This window comes from Genypterus blacodes, unplaced genomic scaffold (assembly GCF_046128005.1).
Source record: "Genypterus blacodes isolate CSIRO-AG114 ecotype Tasmania unplaced genomic scaffold, CSIRO-AGI_Gbla_v1 ptg000053l_1, whole genome shotgun sequence".
Classification (NCBI taxonomy): Eukaryota; Metazoa; Chordata; class Actinopteri; order Ophidiiformes; family Ophidiidae; genus Genypterus; species Genypterus blacodes.
This window is the reverse complement of record NW_027466865.1, coordinates 2,486,304-2,509,860: the sequence shown is the minus strand read 5'-3', so window position 1 is coordinate 2,509,860 and position 23,557 is coordinate 2,486,304. Positions and strand designations below refer to the sequence as shown.

The 23,557-nt window shown below is 42.5% G+C and overlaps 2 protein-coding genes across 3 annotated transcripts in view; both read left to right on the top strand.

Moving 5' to 3' along the window:
* Positions 1 to 15,922, top strand: part of fras1 (Fraser extracellular matrix complex subunit 1) — an 87,228-nt gene extending 71,306 nt beyond the window's left edge. The window contains exons 36-58 of the mRNA XM_076151110.1: positions 356 to 506; positions 1,617 to 1,776; positions 2,373 to 2,541; positions 2,648 to 2,894; positions 3,043 to 3,387; positions 4,299 to 4,459; positions 5,605 to 5,752; positions 5,845 to 6,050; positions 6,837 to 6,993; positions 7,486 to 7,686; positions 7,853 to 8,040; positions 8,740 to 9,015; positions 9,269 to 9,501; positions 9,618 to 9,778; positions 10,174 to 10,388; positions 10,474 to 10,624; positions 10,756 to 10,863; positions 11,066 to 11,225; positions 11,500 to 11,616; positions 11,816 to 11,982; positions 12,090 to 12,295; positions 13,053 to 13,199; positions 13,747 to 15,922. Of these exons, the coding sequence (XP_076007225.1) occupies positions 356 to 506; positions 1,617 to 1,776; positions 2,373 to 2,541; positions 2,648 to 2,894; positions 3,043 to 3,387; positions 4,299 to 4,459; positions 5,605 to 5,752; positions 5,845 to 6,050; positions 6,837 to 6,993; positions 7,486 to 7,686; positions 7,853 to 8,040; positions 8,740 to 9,015; positions 9,269 to 9,501; positions 9,618 to 9,778; positions 10,174 to 10,388; positions 10,474 to 10,624; positions 10,756 to 10,863; positions 11,066 to 11,225; positions 11,500 to 11,616; positions 11,816 to 11,982; positions 12,090 to 12,295; positions 13,053 to 13,199; positions 13,747 to 14,328 (4,656 nt within the window). The 3' untranslated portion in view covers positions 14,329 to 15,922. The remainder of the gene's footprint in view (positions 1 to 355; positions 507 to 1,616; positions 1,777 to 2,372; positions 2,542 to 2,647; positions 2,895 to 3,042; positions 3,388 to 4,298; positions 4,460 to 5,604; positions 5,753 to 5,844; positions 6,051 to 6,836; positions 6,994 to 7,485; positions 7,687 to 7,852; positions 8,041 to 8,739; positions 9,016 to 9,268; positions 9,502 to 9,617; positions 9,779 to 10,173; positions 10,389 to 10,473; positions 10,625 to 10,755; positions 10,864 to 11,065; positions 11,226 to 11,499; positions 11,617 to 11,815; positions 11,983 to 12,089; positions 12,296 to 13,052; positions 13,200 to 13,746) is intronic.
* A 346-nt stretch (positions 15,923 to 16,268) lies between these two features.
* anxa3a (annexin A3a) lies at positions 16,269 to 23,164 on the top strand. Of its 2 annotated transcripts, XM_076151148.1 has the most exons (15): positions 16,269 to 16,344; positions 17,199 to 17,252; positions 17,331 to 17,378; positions 18,550 to 18,637; positions 18,789 to 18,883; positions 19,076 to 19,189; positions 19,644 to 19,734; positions 19,881 to 19,960; positions 20,305 to 20,361; positions 20,483 to 20,576; positions 20,947 to 21,042; positions 21,151 to 21,209; positions 21,502 to 21,624; positions 22,134 to 22,239; positions 22,441 to 23,164. In XM_076151148.1, exons 2-14 carry the CDS (start codon positions 17,238 to 17,240, stop codon positions 22,191 to 22,193), a joined length of 1,020 nt encoding a protein of 339 aa, XP_076007263.1. In that variant the 5' UTR covers positions 16,269 to 16,344; positions 17,199 to 17,237; the 3' UTR covers positions 22,194 to 22,239; positions 22,441 to 23,164. The 2 variants fall into 2 exon arrangements, with proteins under 2 accessions (XP_076007263.1, XP_076007262.1); XM_076151147.1 differs by lacking the exon at positions 22,134 to 22,239.
* Positions 23,165 to 23,557: the final 393 nt, after the last annotated feature.

Genomic DNA, 23,557 nt, shown 5'->3' with positions numbered 1-23,557 from the left:
CTTGCTCCCCCTACAGGTTTAAACAGCTCAGCACAATGCAAAACGTTTATTTCTTCATTAAAATTTAAATGCATCTGTATCCATGTATGCTATTTTGTGTATGTAGTTCATCATTGAGGCAAATTTGCATAATCCAAAATCCAGTGTCTCTTAGAGTATTTTTTATCCTGAGATAAAAAATACTTTACCAACAGACCTGTGAGTGGAATCTGCTGCTGGAACTGAGATATTATTTCAGAAGTTGTAGTATATTGACAGAGCTCCTAGTTCACTTAAAGAGGATGCACTGAGTGTCTGAATATGAATACAGCGTAGGTAATCTGACACAGTTGGTGGTTGGTTGAACGTCCTCCAGGCCACCAATCTGATCTCCAAGAAGGAGCTGCTCACCATGGACCCCGACACAGATGATGGACAGCTTGTTTACGAAATCACCACGGAGCCGAAGCATGGCTTTCTGGAGAGCAAGCTCAAACCTGGCAACCCCATCTCTACTTTCACACAAGGTACAGAGAGAGAGAGAGAGAGAGAGAGAGACTTAACAGTAGATGCATCATATTAAATAATGTTACACTCTTTCTAATGAGGAGGCTTTAATGGAGCCTCCAGTGGCAATCTTCCCTTTAACTATGTGAGTGAGTAATGTTATTGCCTTTTTATTTTACAGTGTTATGTAAGTGTGTTGAAAAAAGTTCTGTGTACAGATATATTCACCTTTTTTATTCTAAGGGGAGGCAATTTCAGACTCAGCATAATTCAAAGCATGCAACCACAATTAAAACAGGATATAAAAATGCAACAAGGCAATTCAAAGGCATTAAAAAACACAAAAGGAAGTTAAAGAAATGAAAGAAACAGTGTCATAACAAAAAGAGAGGGTTTAAGCCTTGATTTAAAGAGCCAACAGTAGTGCCAAGCTCATGTTGACAACAAAAAGATAACAAATTCTCTGCATTGTGCTCATTGATCCTCATCATTTTATGTCATAGGTCTTACCGTGTGTATAAGTTGCATGCATCTGTACAACTACACTGTATTCCATTGTGGCCATTGTTTAGGGCATGATGTGACATGATTATTCTTGGTTTTACTCTTTGGGGAGGTAGACATGAGGGTCCATGTTGTGATCCACTCATACAGCGTGCAGGTTTTTAAAACAAATAATTGCACTTTGAACAAGATCCTCTGTGTTACTCCTGTTTTAGCTTTCAGTTGAGCAAAAGCAAGTTGTTAATGAATCCAATCATGAACCAATTTTTTCAAAATCTTTTTTTTAATGAAATAACAGAGGAAAGCTCAAGGCTGAAAATGTAGGAATCATAATTTCACAGGGATGATACCGTACATGACTCAAAGCTTATCATTAGCATTGGTAATGAGATACTTCATGTAGGGAAATTCTTTTTGTTTGTTCCTTCCTCACAGCAAGGTCAAAGTGAAGCCTCAGTTGTTGCTGCTAATTGTTTTGCTTAAGGGCACTTGAGTAGTTGAGATGCTCAGAGGAAAGCGTTTCCTCCAGATGAAAGGGATCTCTGTAATTTGATCTCTAATGCCTTGATCAATAATTGATGTTTACATGATCGTCATTAATCCGACCTTCTTCTTGTTCTCCCTAGCTGATATCAACCTAGGTCTGATCCGCTACGTGCTGCACCAGGAGAATGTCCAGGAAACCATGGACAACTTCAAGTTCCTGGTGAAGGACAGCAAGCCCAACGTAGTCAGCGACAACGTTTTCCACATCCAGTGGTCGCTCATCAGCTTTGAGCACAAAAGGTCTGGGAATAATCACAAGCAGTGTTCCAATGATGAATGAGTAGCTATTACATATGAAGGGACCTATAGACAGGGATCGGTTTTGGAAATTCAGACATTCTTTCCATGCCCGACGTGTGGGAGGCAGTGGCTCAGTGGGTAGAGCTTCTGCTTGGGAACCGTAGGGTCGCTGGTCCGAGCCCCTGCCAAGGTGCCCCTGAGCAAGGCACTGAACCCTCAATTGCTCCCCCCTCTGCGAAGGGTGGTAATGTAATGTAAGTCGCTTAGATTATCTTTCTCTTCGTTGATTGGTGATCTTCATTCAATACTAGTGAGTAATTTGTACTTTACTGTCTGCCTGTTTTAGTTTAGTTGCAGTAACAGGAGATCCACAAAAAAAATCCTCACATAGATCAAAAGTTTGGTTTTCAGCTTGACACTTGACAGCTTGATCAGTATTTATAAGCCTGACAAAAGAACCAAACTATATCACTAGACTAGTATAGAAACTGCGAGCGTCTACCATTAAATAATAATGAGACAATGTGTGAAGTCACATACCTCAATGTACAAAATGTTACAGCTTAGGTTTTTATTCAACAATGATTTTTCCGCAGTTACAATGTGAGCGAGAAGGCTGGCACGGTGGGAGTGACGGTGAAGAGAACAGGAAACCTCAACCAGTACGCTGTGGTACTGTGCCGCACCGAGCAGAGCACCGCCACCTCCACCAGCAGCGTGGGCTCCCAGCCAGGACAGCACGACTACGTGGAATACGCCGGACAGGTCAGTCATCATCTGGTCATCCATTACCTGTTACATTCATCAGGAGAGACAGAAACGGAGAAGAATGAGTGTTAAAAACATGGCTGTGACGTTCTCTGGCTCTCAGGTTCAGTTTGATGAGCGCGAGGACACCAAGGTGTGCACCATCATCATCAATGACGACAAGGTGTTTGAGGGGGCTGAGAGCTTCCACGTGGAACTGAGCATGCCCGTGTACGCTTTGCTGGGTGGGAACACGCGCGCCGTCGTCAACATCAACGACACCGAGGACGAGCCCACTCTGCAATTCGACAAGAAGGCCTACCACGTCAACGAGAGCAAGGGCTTCATCCACGCCCCCATCGAGAGAAAGGGTACAAACGGCAACAAGCATTTCTCTAAAATCCTTGTCTTTGAATTTAAAAAATTTAAAATTCTGTGTTTCAACATACACATCTGTCAAACTAGAGATGAGTCATCCAGTATGATGAGGTCATCCCTTCTCTCGCCTTCCCCCTCAAGGTGACACTTCCAGCACTGTGTCGGCTCTCTGCTACACTGTGGCCAAGTCGGCGCTTGGCAGTAGTCTCCACGCGCTAGAGTCCGGCTCCGACTACAAGAGCCGCGGCATGACCGACGACAACCGGGTGGTGTTTGGCCCGGGCGTCAGCATGTCCACATGCGACGTCAAACTCATAGATGACAGCGAGTACGAGCTGTCGGAAGAGTTCCAGCTGGTGCTGTCGGACGCATCGGACAACGCCCGCATGGGGGATGTGGCTGTGGCAAAGGTCATCATTGATGGACCAAATGACGCGTCCACGGTTACCCTGGGAAACGCCACCTTTACCTTCAGCGAGGATGCTGGTATGGGCTGTTTACTTGTGCTCACTTTTGATGTATTTCATTTCTCTGAAGTTTTCAGCTTTTTAGCTTTTCCTTTCTGATTTGAAAAATGGAAAATTACCTTATCTGGACACAAAGCAGTTATCTTCCTCGTACTTACCTTTAATAATCAAGTACAATCTACTGCTAATACTTATTTACTTAAACTGTCGGCATTTAAGTTATAGAGCAGAATTTTTCCATTCTATTACTCTTAGTATAGGAATAGGGACTTCTTGGTCAACTCTCTTTATAGGAGAGATTGTATAGAACTTATAGAATACTTTGCTTGGCAAGTTCACTCAGACATTAGCTCTATAGTTCACCAGAGGCATCAAATATTTATGAACCTGGGAAATTAGATATGTGCAAGTAAAAGTTAAAGCAGAGTTATTGTAAAGGGGAAGTACACACTGGCTACTTGGTCTCTGTGGACCCTTTCTTCCCATTAAATAATAACACTTGAGACAGGATGCAGGCTTATTAAATTTGCAAATAAAAGCCTGATTTTATTGAACAGATACACGCAAAGGAAGCCACCAGGTCACATAAGTCATTAGAGGTTATTGTATAAAAGAATCAGGCAGAAGTTTGTTTGGTGCATTGTTGGTGTACTCCTGGTATTCTTATATAATCAGAATTTTGCTGTTTTAGCATAATCTGAATAAATATGAGAATTGTTTTGAAATTAGTATTTGATAAGAAAATTTATAATTCTGCAGCAGTACATTTCAGAACTATTTTTCAGTTTTTGTTCCACAATTGCTTGGATTAATTTCTCTAACGTGAAGGCTGTCAAACTACTCCCCATGTTTATACAACTATAGATACTACTATGTCCACCCTTAAAAACATCTTCATACCTGCATTTTGTCTTCATCTTCACACTCCAGGTACAATTGAAATACCGGTGTTGCGGCACGGCAGTGACCTTTCCTCAGTGACCTCTGTGTGGTGTGCCACCCGACCTTCAGACCCTCCCTCTGCCACCCCGGGTGTAGACTACATCCCCAGCTCTAAGAAAGTGGAGTTCAAACCTGGAAAAACTGAGGAGGTGAGGAGACATGTGTCATACTAAGAAGGATCCCAGCATGCAGCTTCCCGCCGTGCGGAGCTCTAATACGCTCAGGGTTAGAGTCAAACTTCAAAAGAAGGTGGCTGAGGGTCTTTAGCCTGCAGATAAAGCAGCAAGCATAAGTACAAACTGAAGCCTGTGAACGCTGTCATGGTGTTCAACGTGTCTTTGTATTCCTTTAAGCTGAATGTTGAAGCATGTCTGAAAGTGTAGCATACACCCCCGCAGGTGAGAAAATGAATAACAAATCTAGAAAAACAAAGACAGAAATCATCACAATACACACACATACACACGGCCCCGGGCCCTCTACCCTCTGCCTTAGAATGATACTACACCCAGTCCCTGGTATTTGTCTGTCTGCTCTCTCACGACACGCGCTAACACAAACAGTTTTAACAGATTTGGATCAAACTTGGCATGTTGGCTGGGATTTGGCTCAGGACCTTTGATTTCAAATCAGTCAGAGGTCAAAGGCTAAGGTCAAGTTTTAGCCGAGGGGGAATAAACTGATGACATTATGTAAATTACAATAAATATATTGTATTAAACATTTGTATATTAAGTCATTGTCAAGGTAACAAAAGTTTGGATGGATTTCTTTTTTGGTGTGAACCATTCAATTTCAACCATTGATAATGGTTGTAATAGCCATTGTAACTTTTCTATTAAAGCAGTCTTGTGGGTGTAACATCTCTCTAAGTGCATTTCTAGTTTTGAATTTCTACTCAAAAACACAGTTTTTAAACCAAACGTTGTTCCAACCCACAGAGCTTTGTACTGTAGGCGAGCAAACTCTCCAGTCACATTCTAAAGGTGCCTAATGTGTCAGGTCTCGATTTGATTTGATATGCAGACATGATGAACATGCCTGTGCCTACACAAACTGTGCCCACATGTACAGCAGAGAGATGGTCGTTCCTTTGGCCTTGATTGCCTCTCTCATGCTTTCAGCTGCAGCATCAGCTTTTATCCTTGTTTGATGGCTTTTTGAAATGCACCAAGATTTAAGCACTACAAAGTAAAAAAGTAGAAATGATGGTTGTTTACTCCTTTATGTTTTGACTTACGTCTCCTCATAAACAATTTGAAAGTTGTTGATGTTCTGGCCTCCTTTGTTTCAGACCTGCAGCCTGACCATCATGGACGACATTCAAAATCCAGCCATCGAAGGATCTGAGTCCTTCGTGGTCTTCCTCAGTTCACCTCAGGGTGCTGTCCTCCAAGAGCCCTATGAAGCCAATGTGGTTATCACTGACACCTTCCAGGACAGTATGTACACACTGAGAACCGTACATATTTATCTCCTATGAGACTCAGGACTCCACCAACACAACCCTTGTCAACCATCACCATTCTTTCAGTTCCCAGCATGCAGTTTGAGAAGAGTGCCTACACAGTGAAGGAGAAGGAGCGCGTCCTCCACATCCCCATCATCCGTACAGGTGACCTGTCCTTCAAGTCGTCTGTGCGGTGTTTCACCCGAACCATGTCGGCCATGGTGATGGACGACTTTGAGGAGAGAAGGAACACAGACGACTCGGGCATCGTCTTCCTCAAAGGAGAGAAGGTGGAGTTAAGCTATTCCCTTTTGTTCAAAAAATAATTATAATAATAATGATCTAGTGGTGAGTTTTTTTGCTTTGAATATTCTCAGATTTTTTCGTTTATCCATTTGTCTCATGCACTTGATAAGAAGAAAAGGGGATAAAGAATATAGCACAGAAAACCATGTTTTAGAAATCCAATTTAGAGAAGGAACGAGCCAGAAAGGTTATATAAAGACAATAAATCAGGGAAGCCACTCACGCTCAAGTGGCTGGTTAAATTCCTCACAGCAACACTTATCTCTGTAAAGTGGATTCTGGTGCATGAGAGGATTGTGTTGTTGTGTGTTTCTTTATTGATTTGACTCAATAATTTCACCCTTTTGGTCTCTTTTAGATCAGCTATTCGGCTCATGTGGCCTTGTATTAAGCATTCTCACTTTGTGACCTTAAAAAAATGATGATAAATGTCTTACAAGGCTCTAATTCTTTTTTTTAATGAATCTCAGGATGCGTCTGCTTTTTTCAACAGTGTTGTCATGACCCTTCCAACTCAACTGATCACCCATTTAAATTATTATTTTTAGTTATTATATAAGAAACGGTTCTTCATCTGTGTTTCATAAAACATCTTTGATGCATTTTAGGATTCATTGCAGCTTTATTTGACCCTATATATACAAAATACCAATAAATATAGATATACATACATATAATACTGACACGTTTTCTTTATTGACAATGCTTCCTTTAAAGATCTTGCTTTCTGTCAAATTATTTTGACACCACATTGTGTGTTTGTGTCCCAGATGAAGAACTGCACCGTTTACATCAATGACGATTCTGTGTTCGAGCCTGAGGAGGAGTTCCAGGTGCATCTTGGGACGCCACTGGGTGACCACTGGAGTGGCGCCATGGTGGGAGCCAGTGACATTGTCACCGTCACCATCACCAATGATGAAGACGGTAAGCTGTAGTTTCATAGTTCAGAGCCAACAACAGCAGTGGAGTCAGACTCGTCTCACTGCTCACTGCTGCAGCAGCCAGATGTTGTCACTAGTCACTGATGGTTCACACGCTAATTTAGTTGGGAGGAAATAGGTTTGATTTGTTTTTGAAATATGAAAACTCAAAAGTAAGGATGCTTTGAGATGTAGGCTGCTGTTGGACTGAAGCCTTCAGTGAAATTTCAAATCACTTTTACACCATAAACAAAATACCAATAAATATAGATAAAGTAGAGATCAGTCATCAACATGATCAATACAATCGGTCATGTTGATCACTGCAGTTTGCGTAAAAACCATAAAAATCAATGCTCAGATTTTGTTTTCCTTTACATATTATCAACTATTGCATAATTAATTTTGCTTCTTAGTTGTTGATTTAAAGGAAGTAAACGATATATATTCTTAAACATACTTAATTCAAACAAATATCCTGAATTTCCCTTTTCAGCTCCCACCATTGAGTTTGTGCAGGCGTCCTACCAGGTCAGAGAGCCACCGGGTCCAGACGGCATTGAGGTACTGAATATTAAGGTGATCCGGCATGGGGATCTGGATCGGACCTCCAAGATCCGCTGTAGCACCAGGGACGGATCAGCCCAGTCCGGGGTCGACTACAATCCCAACAGCCGCGTGCTCAAGTTCACCCCTGGTCAGTAAAACTACAAAGAAAATCCCCATGTGGTCAGCTCACGTGGACCCTCTTTGAATATTTTTGAACTTTGTAAGGATGTCATAGAAATGCAGGATAATGTGGCTGAAGCCATCACAGCAGCCATAACATGTCATTAAACGCCTCTGCTTTACTCGCTGTGTAGGAATGGACCACATCCTGTTCAAAGTGGAGATTGTGTCTAATGAGGACAGAGAGTGGCACGAGTCTTTCTCACTGGTGCTCGGTCCCGATGACCCGGTGGAGGCAGTGCTCGGGGAGATCACCATGGCAACAGTGACCATTCTGGACCAGGAAGCTGCAGGCAGCCTCATCCTCCCTTCACCACCTATTGTAAGAAAACCTCATCATTGCATTTGGCTGGATGGGCTGTAGTGACTCATCTCAGTCATCATGTCGTCTCAATAGCAGCTAAAACACCCTCTTCATCAGATACATTAGCGGCTATCACAAATTAACAGAATCAGTTTCCTTAAGACATTTGCGTGGTTTTACAGTTCACAGTTCATACATTTAGCTGGTCTTTATTTGAACGATGCACCATAATGAAAGATTCAGAGTTCATCAGAAGCAGCCTATCTTTAGGTTTCTGTCTCTGTAAGAGATTCTTGATTTCTGCTACAAAAACTGATTTTTCAGAAGAATGGGAGCGGTAAACGAAAAACAAGCTCATTACATTTCAAGATGGAGATACTTTGTTTCATTTTGAAGGGCCTTATCATTTTACTCTGATTTACTTCAAATCACATTTGCCAACAATTCTTCTTTTGACTTAACCCTAACCCTAACTGACAAAAAAGAAAATAACACCACCAAAAAAATATCCACCCAAACTTGACAATGACTGTGATTGGCTGAGAAACCTATTGACAAATTGTAATTGAAGGAGGTGAAATTGTGTTTTTCTACCAGATGCATAGTTATGAAAAGTTGTAATATATTTTAAGGTGTACCAGGCTCGACTGATCTAACCCTTGTTACATTGAAACCTTTCCATTGTGATTACGGCATGTGTGCACTCTCCCTCCTCAGGTGGTCTCCTTAGCTGACTATGACCACGTCCAAGAGGTGACAAAGGAGGGCAGTAAGAAGGGGCCCTCCCCTGGCTACCCACTGGTATGCGTCACTCCCTGTGACCCTCACTACCCAAAATACCCTGTGATGAAGGAGCGCTGCGAGGACGCGGGCATCAACCAAACCCAGGTCCACTTTGCCTGGGAAGTGGCGGCACCCACTGACACCAACGGAGCTCGCTCTCCTTTTGAGACCATTACAGATACAACCCCTTACACCGGTGTCAACCATATGGTGAGTTTGGATAGGATGAGGAATTGATGGAGGTTGTGTGTCCAGTTTTGTTGATTTCGTTTAAGTAAAATATGAAAAGTCATAACAAGTAATCATGAAACCCTCTGAAACGCATTGGATTGTCTGAAAGTCTTAAGTTTTAGTTTATGTTTTTTTGTGTCGTCTTCTGTGCTTAAATTTCACCTGTTGGCATCAGCTGTTTCCTTGTTTCTCGCCTCACTCAGTGTCTCTCTCTCTGACTCCTCACGCTCAGGTGCTGGACAGTATTTATTTCAGCCGCCGGTTCCACGTGCGTTGCGTGGCGCAGGCCCGGGACAAGTCGGGTCACCTGGGAACGCCGCTGAGGAGCAACATTGCCACCATCGGCACAGAGGGCTCCATTTGCCACACCCCTGTCACCACGGGAACGGCCAGAGGATTCCAGGCTCAGTCCTTCATCGCCACACTCAAATACCTAGATGTTAAGCACAAAGAACATCCAAATCGGTGAGTGTCAGCCTCCTGAGGACATGCCCTTAAACTAAGCGCGTGTGTTTTAATTACTGTCTTCACAAAGGCCTTTAACATTATTTGTTGGTGACTTGTCTCTCTTGTGTGTTTAGTATCCATATCTCAGTACAGATCCCTCACCAGGATGGCATGCTCCCCCTGGTGTCCACCATGCCTCTGCACAACCTGCACTTCCTTCTGTCAGAATCCATCTACCGGCAGCAGCACGTCTGCTCAAATTTGGTCACGCTAAAAGACCTCCAGGGCCTGTCCGGTCAGTCACACACAAACACACACACACACACGCACACACACACACACGCACACACACACACACACTCGTGTATTTGTACACACTCGACTTGCTGCGTGTTCTTGAACATCAAAGGTCCCCTCAGAATTGGAATGGGAGATTAAACGTGGACCCCTGCAGGGTACAAAGCCAAATGATTTGCATGCTTTATGTTTGAAATATTTACCTGATGTTCACCTCCTGGGCAGATCTGAATGAATTGCAGCCGAAGCATCAGCTCACATTTCCCTCCACATCATAAGCAGCCGAGATAGCTGATGCATCACAAGTCAGAGTCAAGCAGTGTGATGGCTTTCAAGCTTTTGTGCTGCTAAACCAAGCCATGATGTCATTTTTCCGTTTTTGCATTTCCACAGAAACTGGATTCCTGGACGACATGTCCTACGACAGCATCTCTCTGGGTCCAGGATATGACCGCCCATACCAGTTCAACCCCAACATCCGTGAGACCAAGACCCTCCAACTCTACAAGCATCTCAACCTTAAGAGCTGCATATGGACATTTGATGCCTACTACGATATGACTGAACTCATTGATGTCTGTGGAGGATCTGTGACAGCTGATTTTCAGGTAAGTCACTTCTCAATTACAGTAATTGAATCCTCATCAGCCCCATGGGTCCCTAACCTTTTTCATCATGTTGTTGTTATTGCAGGTTCGGGACTCGGCTCAGTCATTCCTGACAGTGCAGGTTCCTCTCTATGTATCCTACATCTACGTGACAGCACCCAGAGGCTGGGCCTCTCTGGAGCATCACACTGAGATGGAGTTCTCTTTCTTCTATGACACCGTGCTCTGGAGGACAGGTCGGGACAGCAGATTGTTATGCATACGTTCATCATGTCTGTTTCAGATGAACCACTTTTTCAACTTGTAAAACGAAATGTTAGACACATGAGCAATTTTAAGAATTTGAAGTCTGACCTCTAACCTGTAGGCATCCAGACGGACAGCGTCCTCTCAGCTCGACTGCAGATCATCAGGATCTACATTAGAGAAGATGGACGGCTGGTGATAGAGTTCAAAACGCACGCAAAATTCAGAGGTTTGTGTATTTAAAATGAGCAATGTGGCAGAAGCGGACAGGGTTCCTGCCTAATTGGTGTTGGTTTTGCTTTAGAATGTGAATATCTTTCATAATAATGTAACAAATTCAAACGTTGGGACTGTAGAGGATAAAGGAGAGGTTGTAGAGGATATTTACCTCTTCAGCAAAACTAAGAACACATTTCTTTTTCTATCTTCAGGTCAGTTTGTCCCTGAGCACCACACCCTGCCTGGACATAAGTCCCACCTGATGGCCCCCGACCACCTTGGAGGCATCGAGTTTGACATGCAGCTTCTTTGGAGCGCTCAGACCTTTGACTCACCTTACCAACTGTGGAGGGCCACCAGCTCCTACAGCAGGTCAGCGTTTAGGTCGCAGTCACAGACGTTTGGTCATGTTGTCACTTACTGGTTTAATGCTACCGATGACATTTACACTGTTAAGACAAGGAAGCAATACTATGCTAAACTCAACCTGAGTGTTTTACTACATAATTGTTAAGGAAACAAAGAATGTTAAAGCTACTGTATTTAACTTTATAAGTCCTCATTACATCAGAGAGAATCCATAAATTGAGCCCTTGTAACAAACTGGATGGACTATACTCTTATCTAAATGTGTTTGTTTTAACAGGAAGGATTATTCAGGAGAGTACACTGTTTTCCTGATCCCCTGCACCGTCCAACCCACACAGCCCTGGATCGATCCTGGAGACAAACCTCTGTCCTGCACCGCCCACGCTCCAGAAAAGTACATCCCCGCACAGCTGTCACCCTGAATTATCGACAGTTAGAATGAAAAGCCTGTCTAAACTCTCCTGCTCCCAGCAATGACACATATTTCTGCTTCACTCTGTTTGCTTACATTTGTCTGCTCTTTCTTCGAGGCGAGACTAAGCTTAGATAGGTTTACTGAAGCCAAGTACGTGATCCTGTCCTGTCCTGTCCAGGTTCCTGGTGCCGATAGCCTTCCAGCAGACCAACCGGCCGGTTCCTGTGGTTTACTCACTCAACACGGAGTTCCAGCTGTGCAACAATGAGAAGGTCTTCATGATGGACCCAGCAACTGCCGACATCTCCATGGCTGAGATGGACTACAAGGGAGCTTTCTCCATGGGTATGGCCGGGGTGCTTTGCCTCTCTAACCTACTCTTTACCATTTTTAACCTCAGCTGTGAGTCTAATATCAAACTAACCTCCGTCTCACTCTGCTGCCATCCTTAGGTCAGACCATGTATGGCAGAGTGCTGTGGAATCCAGAGCAGAACCTGAACGCGGCGTACAAGCTGCAGCTGGAGAAGGTTTACCTCTGTACTGGCAGGGACGGCTATGTCCCCTTCTTTGACCCCACAGGGACGCTGTACAACGAGGGGCCGCAGTATGGCTGCATCCAGCCCAACAAGCACCTCAAACATCGCTTCCTGCTGCTGGTACTGATATGAATCTGTTTGGAATTCGATACATTTGTCACATGTACATCAGTTTATTCTGATTTTATTCTAATTTTACATGACTCTACATAAAAGTGTTTCCATAATCAGAGTAGAATATACATTTTAGCGTGCATATGAACATACTAACTGATTGATTATTGCAAGTATTTGGCAATTCCCTTAACTGAATGCTGCAGTTGTATTGTTTTTGTTTAAAAGCACTCATATGTACACCTGCAGTTACATTGTATGCGCGTCACCCTCAAGTAGAAAATCCACCTTTTTTCTTGAGGGATTTGCTTAACCTTATTTTCTATGGAAATGTTGTGCTTCTACACAACAAGCAGAAACACTCATACACACAGATCACCTCTGTGTTGGAGCTGCCACACCAGTCCCACCACGTCTAAGCGGCTTTGCCTTGGACTTTTAAAAAGGCATTCAAATAATGTGGATTATGCAAATCACTAACATACTTTGCCAGTCAAATTCCGGTTTTAGTGTCTGACCATTGCTGTTGGGATTATGATGTGGAGCATAAACTCCATTTAATCATGCAGGACCTACCTGTCTGCACCTACAGCAAAGTTATATTTGACCATATATTTGACCAATTTGTGTCTATTTTCTTATGTCTCTCTGGATAACATCTGTTCCAATTCGGCAGAAGATGGAGAGACAATCAATTGGAAGTTCTAATCAAAACATTAGCCATTAGCCACTATTGTGACCTTTTGTTTTTCTCCCTCCATAGGATCGTAAACAGCCAGACGTGTGTGACAACTATTTCCATGACGTTCCCTTCGAGGCTAATTTTGCCTCAGACACCCCTGAGCTGCAGTCCATGTCGGCCATGCCGGGAGTTGATGGCTTTACAATGAAAGTGGATGCACTTTACAAAGTATGTGAAGAATCAGCTGCAGGACTTCAATGTCTTCTGCTGAGGACAAACTCAGAGTCATTCAGTACTTTTGACCGTTATGCTGGTGTAAAGAATCTACCTAAATTTAACCAACCATAAGTTGTTAAACTGAACGTTTTGAGAAATTATTTTATTTCTGAGTTGAGTGATCTGATGCATCAATGGCCAATGAACATTTTTGAGACCTTTAAATGACCAGTGTTAAAGCTTTTACTGTTGTTTACAGTGTCAAACATGACCCATATAATGTATCTGTAAGATGTTTTAGGCTCTTTTAATGGTTGTTAATATTGGGTTTTAATCACTGATTGACAGTTGTTCACAATGTTCTTCCCAGCACAACACACCTCATGTTATCTGATGTAAAGGCAGGTACAGGTGCAGCCAGAGCAAATACTGTATATGATCTGTTTACTAAAGGAGAGACATTTTTTGTGTGTGGTGACAGGAACATACAGTTTAACTGCATGATGTCATTACATGTCATTTACACAATACCCTGCTGCTGCTCTGTGTTGACTAACAGGTGGAGGCAGGTCATCAGTGGTACCTGCAGGTGATTTATGTGATCGGCCCAGAGTCGAGGTCCAGCCCGAGGATCCAGCGCTCTGTGACCTATCAGCTGGGCCGCTCCAAACGCGACCTGGTTGACCACAGCGGGCGACTGACCCTGGATGAGTCGCTCATCTACGACAACGAGGGTGACCAGATGAAAAACGGCACCAACATGAAGTCGTTGCGTCTGGAGGCGGGACCGTCGGCCACCTTTAACGCCCACGTGGGCAGCTCGGTGGGTGGGGGTGTGGCTGCCATCTCCCTGCTGGTCCTTGTCTTGCTGGCTTTCTGCTTCCTGTTCCGCCGCTGCCGACAGTCAAGCAAGAAGAAGAGCAAGAAAACGGCAAAAACCTATGAGGAGTATCCCCTGAACACCAAGGTGGAGGTTTGCATGGACAAGTGCTTGGAGAAGAACTTCAGCACTAAACACTGCAACGTGAGGAACATCAACATCCTCAACCGTAACCAGGCGCCCAATGGCAAGGCCAAGGTCAAACAGGTCAACCTGGAGGTCAAACTCCACAACAACCTAAATGACGGCACTGAGGTCTGAGGACCTCGTCCCCTCAGCAAAGATGAATAGGAGTATGAGGATAAAATTTGACAAAAGCGTATTTTCTAAAAGAAAGTTTGTACTTAATGGAATGAAATGTTTGTTAATGTATTTTTATACCAAGTCTAAAAAGGGAAGAGTGTGACGTGCAGCCAGCTACACAATGATTTAATCATTTCCCAACTGGGCTACCTCAGGAATCCACAAAGCACCCAGACGAACCATCTACAGTCCAATATACCCAACCATCAACCATCAACACCATCAACACGTAGATTCTGTTTGTTTTTATTTAACTTTGTTTGTTGTTCTTTTAGCACCAACATGGTAACTGGTAGCTCAGACACTGGTGATTGCTGTGACTAAAGTAATTTCACTGCTACAATATCTTATTACTGTCAAGTGGTAGACTTTGTAGAAATCCTCTTTGTGCTTTTATCCTGCAGCCAGATAAATTAGTATTTACTACATGTAATATCTGTCAGCTACACCAGAAACTTTATATGACTGAAGAAAGAGCAAAGCTTATTTTTTTTTCCCTCTGCAGCACTAGTGCAGTGAGCAAATACGCTGTAAAAAGTCAACGACTTCTTTAATCGCTACAACTGTACTGCTGTGAAAGTATTGAGCAAGTATGAGATGAGAGTACAGAATGTAAATAATCAAGAAAATGAATCACATGTATTCAAGTGCAATTATGTCATCGCTTTGATTAGTTTCTCCCTCATGAGCAGGTACTTTGCTTGTATTTCAAGCCTTAATTTTAAAACATTTGTACTGTCACTTTGGGAAAATATGTTCTGCTTTCAGCTTTGTGAAACCACATATTGTTTAGCTTGTACTGTACTGTACTTAGACAGCTGCCAAATTAAGTGCCATGCAGTATTTTCCTCGTGAATTTCTAAATCTGTGGTTAAATCATCCAAAGTGTTTTTATCCCCCAAGTGTGGAAAAGAGAAATCTCCATTTGATTGTTATCAAAGGTCACTGTATGGATAGCAGAGTGTTTCAGCCAACTGTGTGCACTTTGAATACAACTTGCAGTACGTTTTTGGGTTGTGATCCCTTCCACATGATGTTTTGCCTTACTACTGTTCTAACAAGAACCATTTTTTTAAATCATCTATTTTATATGAGATGTGTGTCTACTGAATGCCTTTGTTCTGCCCAAAGACACAACGTCCCTCACTTATTTTTTGTATTTACATCCACATCTCACTCTGGTGTGTCCCTCTCATTTATGTATTAATATGTTACCCTTATATGCTCTATGATGTACGCCTCAGCTACTGATGATAAAGTCACTGTAATTTCCTTTATTTTTTACACTGGAGAGAACTGAGCACTGCAAAAGAAAATAACTTTATTCTCTTGTGGGATGTTGATTTGCCATTGTCATTATTTCTCTTTTTGCCCACCTGCTCCACCTTGTCTTCATTCAACTGTGTGCCTATCAAACAACATGGGAATGGGGAATGTGGGGAAATAACATTATATTTTTGGTGCTATTGTTTAATGGAAAATAACTCTTATGCTATCAACATGATGCCTGTATTTGGTGCCTTTTTTATTGATTAAAAAAATCTGAAATGTGTTCTGAAGTTTGTTCTCTCTGTCATTCCATCCATTACATTTTGAAGTCTAAATAAAAAGTGGATGATTGTTATCCTCCATCAAAATCTAAAATGTGTTCATACGTTTTAAAAAACCTGAGAGGTAACAAAACTAAGTATATAACCGTGTTGCGTAGATAACAGAAGCGTGTAAAATATATGACATAAGTAAATACATTCAAATAACCATTATAAAATTTAAAAAAAACGGCGATAGGAGGGGGAGGTATGACGTCAGATCCTACAATAGCGTTGAGGCATCACACGCCCGTCTTTGTAATATGAAGATTAGGTTTCCGAGCCGGCCCTGAAGGCCTCAGTGGGCGTGGTCAGTCGGTCTCAGGTAGATGCACACAGAGCGCAGGTGTGGCTCAGTTCGTTTCCGCCTCATATCAGCACACAGGTGAGACTCTTCTCTTTCTGTCGCCTAATTCCTCAGTCAGACTTCATTGTTATGAAATGTAATATTTAGTTTGACTGCAAATTAATAAACACAAGCTTACTGTTCGCGGTATGTTCATGTTCAGTCCAGGAGCTCTTACACAGGTGTCAAATTAGCACTAGCTAAGGATAAACTACATCATAATTATAACAACACAAAGGGACAAGTTGACTTTGTAATACTGACGAAATGATTAACATATGTAATCATGATTTAATTATTCACATTCAAATTGTATGCCTACAGTATTTCTTATCCTCCGTAGTAAATCTGCGGTTCACGGTGATTTTTGTACTTTTAAAAACCTGCGCTGTGGTAATTTTCCTATGACGTCAATCATAAGGGACAATTCCTTGTTAATTCAGCTGTTGGTGTTCTTGAATTAATGACTTATAATAATTCGATGATAAGAATGACTGACTGGCTACAGTTTTGAGCCTTTATACACATGTTTATATGTGTAAGGTTGTGTGTTTGGCTCTTAGGACTGCAGCTGATCATGTGCAAAGATTTCTGTCAACCTAAAGAGGAATTACAGTCATACTAACATGGCAACCCCACATGGCAAATACATTATCCCACACAAAGTCAGATATAATGAAAAATATCTAAGTTTAAGGATTTATCTACTATTAATTGGAAAGGAGTAGAAACTAAGAAGTAGAAATCAATTATCTTAGTTTTGAGATTAAAGTAAGAAACAAATGAAATATTCTGCACATAAGTTCTGTAACTGGACCTTAACTTGATTGAAGATGTTTCACCAGACAGAAGTGGGAAGCTTTAACACGTCTGTATTGTATTTTCTGTCTCAGTGTCTTTAGCAGCTCAGAGGACCTGTTTGTGTTGCTGTCATGGCAGGTTTATGGGTGAGTCAGACTTAAACATGGAAGCTTTGACAGCAGTCATACATGAACTCTCTACTTACTTCACCTTCCATTCTACAGAATGACCTGGAGGATTTGATGGACTCTGACACCGACTTCAAGCCCACAGTAGGTCCAACATTAACGTTACACTGATTGAACACATTGCTGCAGTTTGTTACAACACAAACTCCCAAAACTACAGGAAGTACAAGAGAGGAAATCCAATACAAAGTTTTCACCGAGCCAGAACAACTGAAAGACCTTGTAACTAGTCACATGGCACTGAAACCTGTGTCATCCACATGTGACACACTGAAAGAGAGTTTAAGAGAAATAAAGAAATAATCTGATTGGTTGAGGTGAAGCTAGGGGGAGGAGCCAGAGACACTGAATTTCCAGAGTGTGGCTGCTGAAGGTAAATCCGAGCAGATAGCTGAGATCTCTTACTCAGAGCAACTGGGTGTAAAATGACTCTGCTTCTTTTGAAATTATATATTTACCACCATATTTAACACCAGGAGCTACCAAACAAACATAAAACAGATTCATTCATTCACATACATAACAGACAATAAAGCAGCCTGACTGTCACATCCATACCCTTACACACACACACACACACACACACATATACTGTATATATATATACCAAGAAGACATATCAGGCATATTCTTCTTCCATATTGCCACTGTGAGTCTCAGATCCATTATTTAGCACATAGAAAGTCAAATCCAAAGGGATCCATTCAATTTATGACGGTTGCCAGGTCTTATTAAAATCATTTATTAAATGAATATCACCCTACACCTTTTTTAAGCATCTGGGAATCATTATGATGACAGGAGAGTGCAAGCTTGTAATAACGGTTTTAGTCTAAGCCTCCCGGGTAAATTCAGATTAATGTGTGACATTGGAGTCGCGACTTCTTGATGATTTCAGTGCTGACAGGAAGAGTGGACTCAAACCTTTTTACATGTCCCAGTTACCGCACTGCTACAGTCAAACCTCCTCCTCATTGTGTGTGTGTGTGTGTGTGTGTGTGTGTGTGTGTGTGTGTGTGTGTGTGTGTGTGTGTGTGTGTGTGTGTGTGTGTGTGTGTGTGTGTGTGTGTGTGTGTCCGTGTGTGTCCGTGTGTGTCCGTGTGTCCGTGTGACCCCCTCCGGTGCGGATTGAATCCCCAAAATCACACACTGAGGCTCAATAAGTGATTGGAACGAAACTGGAATGAGTTTTTGGATAAATCCGTGCGACATCATCAGTCTGAATGAATTCGTGTTTTTGTTGTTTCCTTTTCAGACTGGAGGGAGAGGAGCCATCAAACCCAAACAAAACTTTGACGCAGAGGATGATGCCAAGGCTTTGAGCAAAGCCATTGAAGGAATTGGTAGGAATACACATAGACACACACACACACACACACAAATATCTGGTTGCCTTGTAATCATGTGGTGCCAGCATTTTCATTCCGTCTTCTTTTTCCATGCTTAAAAGTGTTGTGTTGTTTGTTGACGCTCCTCTCCTCGCTCTGGTCTCAGGCACCACAGAGAAGACGCTGATTGATGTTCTGACCCAGAGGACCAACGCTCAGAGGCAGCTCATCTGCAAAGCGTATGAGGCAGAGACTGGCAGAGTAAACGCAGCTCATTTCAAACCATTATCAGTATCTGTGCAGGGCAGCTGCTCGCACGGCTGTTCAGCTTTAATTGTTGAAGGCCTGTATTTGCATGGGTGTGGCGTGTGTGTGTGTGTGTGTGTGTGTGGGTGCACTTGTGTGTGTTCTGTTTGAATAATCGTAGACTCCTGCCTCCTGCCCCTCTCTCAGACATTATTAAAGGACTTGAAAGGAGACACTGGTGGTGATTTTGAGGACCTGCTGGTGGCGCTGGTCACCCCTCCTGCAGCGTATGACTGCCATGAAGTGACACGGGCCATGCAGGTCAGTCCTCCACTTTGTCTTCTACTCTTTCTCTACCTCATTCAGTGTCTTCTTTACGGTGGTGCAAAGTGTGTAACACATGGGTCGCTGCTCCTTCCTCCCCACACTCACACTCATCAGGCCTCCTCGTTGTAGGGCTCAACTTCTAAAGCTTTCAAAGTCGCACAGACCTGTTGCCTGGATCCTAAATCCTAAATAAGCTCACCAGGGCCTTTGTAGCGTCTGCCAGCTTGTTATATTTCTCTACATATTTATTCCAATTTTCCCCAAGAATATTTCAACCATCTGTATGCGACTCAGCATTCTGAGTGAAAACACAATACAAAGATTATTATTATTATGTGATTTAGCAGAGACGCTGTGCTCTTTCTTAATGAAGCTGAAATATGAAGGTGATAGAAATGTAGCTTGTGCAGTCATTTCCCTGTGGTGAAGTCTCTCTGTGATGCTGCAGGGAGCCGGGACAGAAGACTGCGTCCTGATTGAAATCTTTGCCTCCAGATCCAACCAACAAATCAAAGCTCTGGCTGCGGTTTATATGGAAGGTAAAACTCATCAATGCCAAACACCAGAGCTCCAAACTCAAAACTCATTAAGAAATGAAAGGAAACGAAAATCCCAGGCAGGATTTTCTGTTTTGCTGTATGGGAACGACGTATCCACTCTTCCTCCTGTTCATTTTCCTCCACAGAATCAGAGAAGCCGTTGATCAAAGCCCTGAAGGGGGATGTTTCTGGAGACTTCTCTGACGCCGTGCTCCTCCTGGCCGAGGTTCGTTCAAGTGCATGTGAAGAGTAAACCATGAATGACAGATTCGTGTGTTTGTACTGTTGTGTTGTCTCAGGCGGTTATCGCTCTGTGTGTGAGTGCTGCTGTGATGCTAAAACGACAGGACGCTACAGTGAGAACAGAGGAGGATCGCTAAGATATCAGACAGCAGCAATGCACGAGATGTTGACTGATCTAATACCTGTCATTCTGTCAGACATGTTATTGGAAACATAAAAAAGTAAATCATATCTGACTATCAATTCTCTGACTATCTGGTATCAAATGTGTGCAGGAATGAGTGCCAAATCGGGTGTTTTAATCAAAATGTTTGGTTTTGTTTCCAGGGCAACAGGGATGAGAGCACCACAGTAGATTCAGAGAAGGCTAAAGAAGACGCCATGGTGACTTTCCCCCAAATCACCATTGTTGTCATTATGATTATAGCACCTTGTTCACTGTCACGCTGTGTTCAGTGGTTTCTATCTTATATATTTATATATGTATTTCTTTCTTCTTGCCTAGGCGATGTACAGTGCTGGGGAGAAGAAGTGGGGCACTGACGAGTCAAAGTTCATCGAGATCCTCTGTCAGAGAAGCATTCCTCAGCTGAGACAAAGTACGGCCTGTGTTTGACGTATTGGGTGTAATTCAGATCAGTATCATGTATTAAATATATGAAATTTGATATTCTGAGTCAGTTGATTAGTCAGTTCATTTAAATTGCATGATTTGATTTGATCTGTTCTGTTTGAGCACTTTTACATGGGAAATTATTCATGAAAACATTTCATTTGACACCACTGCAGGACTGAACACAGAAGCTTTAGGAAGTAGCTTCAGTCATCCTGCTGCGGCTTCAGCCTGTAGCTTTGTAGTTTCTGAATCACCTCCATTGTGTTTATTCTACTCTGTGTATATAGCAAGGATGGATTTGAAAGCATAAGGATTGTACAGTAAAACTCTTCTCTTGTTATGTGTTTCTGTAGCTTTTGTTGAATATAAGAAGATCAGTGGAAAGAGCCTTCAAGAAAGCATAGAAGGAGAAATGTCCGGGGAGCTGGAGCAGCTGCTCGTGGCTCTTGGTAATAGGATTGATTTAATGTGTATTAGTGTTGTCTCATTTATGATATATTTTAATGTCCGCTTAAATGTTGTAATCTCATATATTTGTATGTAATCCTTGTCTCCAGTTAAATGTGTCAAGAGTGTTCCAGCCTATCTGGCAGAACTGCTGCGAGGGAGCATGAAGGTAAATACACAGTGAACACACTCACAGTAGGTGTGTTAGCTATAACAAATACAGAAAAACAATCAAATTAAACAGGTGAATTACTGCTATACAATCTTTTTCAATTTGCAGTGTTATAGAAATCCTTCCACAGGACTTAGACTTAGAGGTTTGGAATTCTGATAAGTTGTGTTCAAACGCTAATGTTTAGTGTGATGAATGAGTTAGAATCCACCAAACCCCCATAGAGCGAATCCTCTGCTGTCCTAATGCTGCATCCTTAGATAAGTAAACACTCTCATTTTCCTGTCAGGGCGGGGGAACAGACGAGGCCACTCTGAACCGGATCATGGTGAGCCGGTCTGAAGTCGACCTGCTGGACATCAGAGCCGAGTTCAAGAAGCTGTACACCTACTCGCTGCACTCTGCCATAGAGGTGAGGACGGCTCTCTATTCACTTCACTCCCAATGTCAGAATGACTAGAAAACATGCCACATGGTGTGTTGGTGCCAGTCAGAGGCCGTAGTTTGGTTCATTCAGCCAAAGGAAACATATTGGCCCCATTTGTTCTGTGCATTACAGTCTGACTGCTAGACAACCTGAACTGTGGGAAATGGAACAGAAACTTCTCTTCATATCATGCCAAAGTTGATCTGTTACTAACAACTGACATAAACGTTTGATGGAACCTGATGGAGCCTTTCTGGTGGTCCTGAGGTGTGAAGCATCAGAGAGCAACTGGGCTTTCACAAATATTGCCGTGTCGCTTTGTGTTTTTACACCTCAGGGCCTTCCTAGTCTGTAACGGATAAAACTTAAAATCCAAAATTGGGGGGATGTTTCATCTTCTGTGGGATTACTAATGGATTCAGCTCTGGGCGGTACAGCTTTGATTAACAGTGTGGCTAATAGATGTTTGTCTGGTTGGCTGTGTTGTCCTGCAGTCTGATCTGTCAGGACCATATGGGGACAGTATGAAGGCCATCTGTGGAGGGGACGACTAACTAACTGTCCACCTGAGGACAGAAGAAACCTGCTTCCTCTTTCGCTGTAGGCCTTCTCTCTTCCTCTGATTCCTCTTCATCTGCACTGTGTGTTTCAGATCCAAACCGCTTACTGATGCTTTGTTTACGGTCTACTTTAAAATCATAGACCCCGCATGAAATTATGGAAGAACAGCAGTAAGAGAGACGCGCATGCATTCAAAATGTTCGTTTAAGATGCAGATAAATGTGTTGTTTGTCGTTTCAGTCTGACTGCGGTGGAGATCATGGGAAGACTCTGCTGAAGATTTGTGGAGGAGATGATGAATCTTAACATCTGCTCGTTTCACATCTCGGCCTCTAAACTGAATGTAAACCTATTCTCATGTCATTCTGACTCTTCAGTTTGTTTTCCATTTCTTTCTCACCCCAACTTTCTGTGACGTTTTCTCAGCCTAGACGTCAACTTCTACACACAAACTAGCAGGAAGACTACAAAACTACAAACCTAGATCTACAATCTACTTTGGCTGTACCGAAATTTTGATTTAGATTACTTAAGATTAGATTAGTTTCTGTATTTTCCTTCTTTGGCTTGACAAATGTGATTAGTAGAATATTTGCAGCAGTTTAGAGATTACAGAAAGCAGTCTGCAACAAAACACCTGTGAGTCTCTCCTTCATACTGCTATTGAGTGAAAACCTCCCTAATAATGACACAATAACTCAACTGTAAGCGGTTTCACGTGATGTTCAATCAGTGAATTTAGTGCTTTCGGTAATTAACAAAAAGAATTGTATTTTTACAAATGACAGAGTGGTTGCAGTTGTTTATGGAACATCCTTGGTAAAGATTGCTGGTTACAGCCTCCAAAAGTTCAAGATCTGCTTTGTTTCTTCTTTTCATGTGATTGCAAAAGATTGACTGTGGTTTGAAAGTTGATTACGCAACATAAATGTCTTACTTTGTCATTAAATGTGCTCAACACCCACACGTGCTTTGACTTATTTTGTCAGATGACGCCTCAGGACTGTGTGGATGATAGTAAATGAGCTCATGTAATCGCACGAGTCTGTAGCTCTTTCTCTGCTCCACACTGCCTGATATTCAACTTGTGATCTATAGAAAAACACTACATACCTAAAGCATCAAGTTTATATTAAAGACGGTATTTCTGACTTATTGTGGTTCTGGCTGGCCTGGCCGCTCCTAAGGTGATTGGTTGTGGGCCTCTTCCAGTGTGAACGCTCTGATTCAGGTTCATCTTTTTCAAATTCAGACTCATCCACCTCCTCATTTCATTACTTGTCTCTCTCTCTTCCTGTGTGAGCTCGCAGACCCTCAGAGCAGAGCTTATTTGGTTCATATTGCTGGATTCCCCCTG

What these genes read in the sequence shown, in the direction of transcription:
- anxa3a (XM_076151147.1), top strand. An exon ending in CCGTGCTCCTCCTGGCCGAG is followed by an intron (nt 19,961 to 20,304) that starts GTTCGTTCAAGT and finishes TTTTGTTTCCAG; the next exon opens with GGCAACAGGGATGAGAGCAC. An exon ending in CGCTGCACTCTGCCATAGAG is followed by an intron (nt 21,625 to 22,440) that starts GTGAGGACGGCT and finishes TTGTCGTTTCAG; the next exon opens with TCTGACTGCGGTGGAGATCA.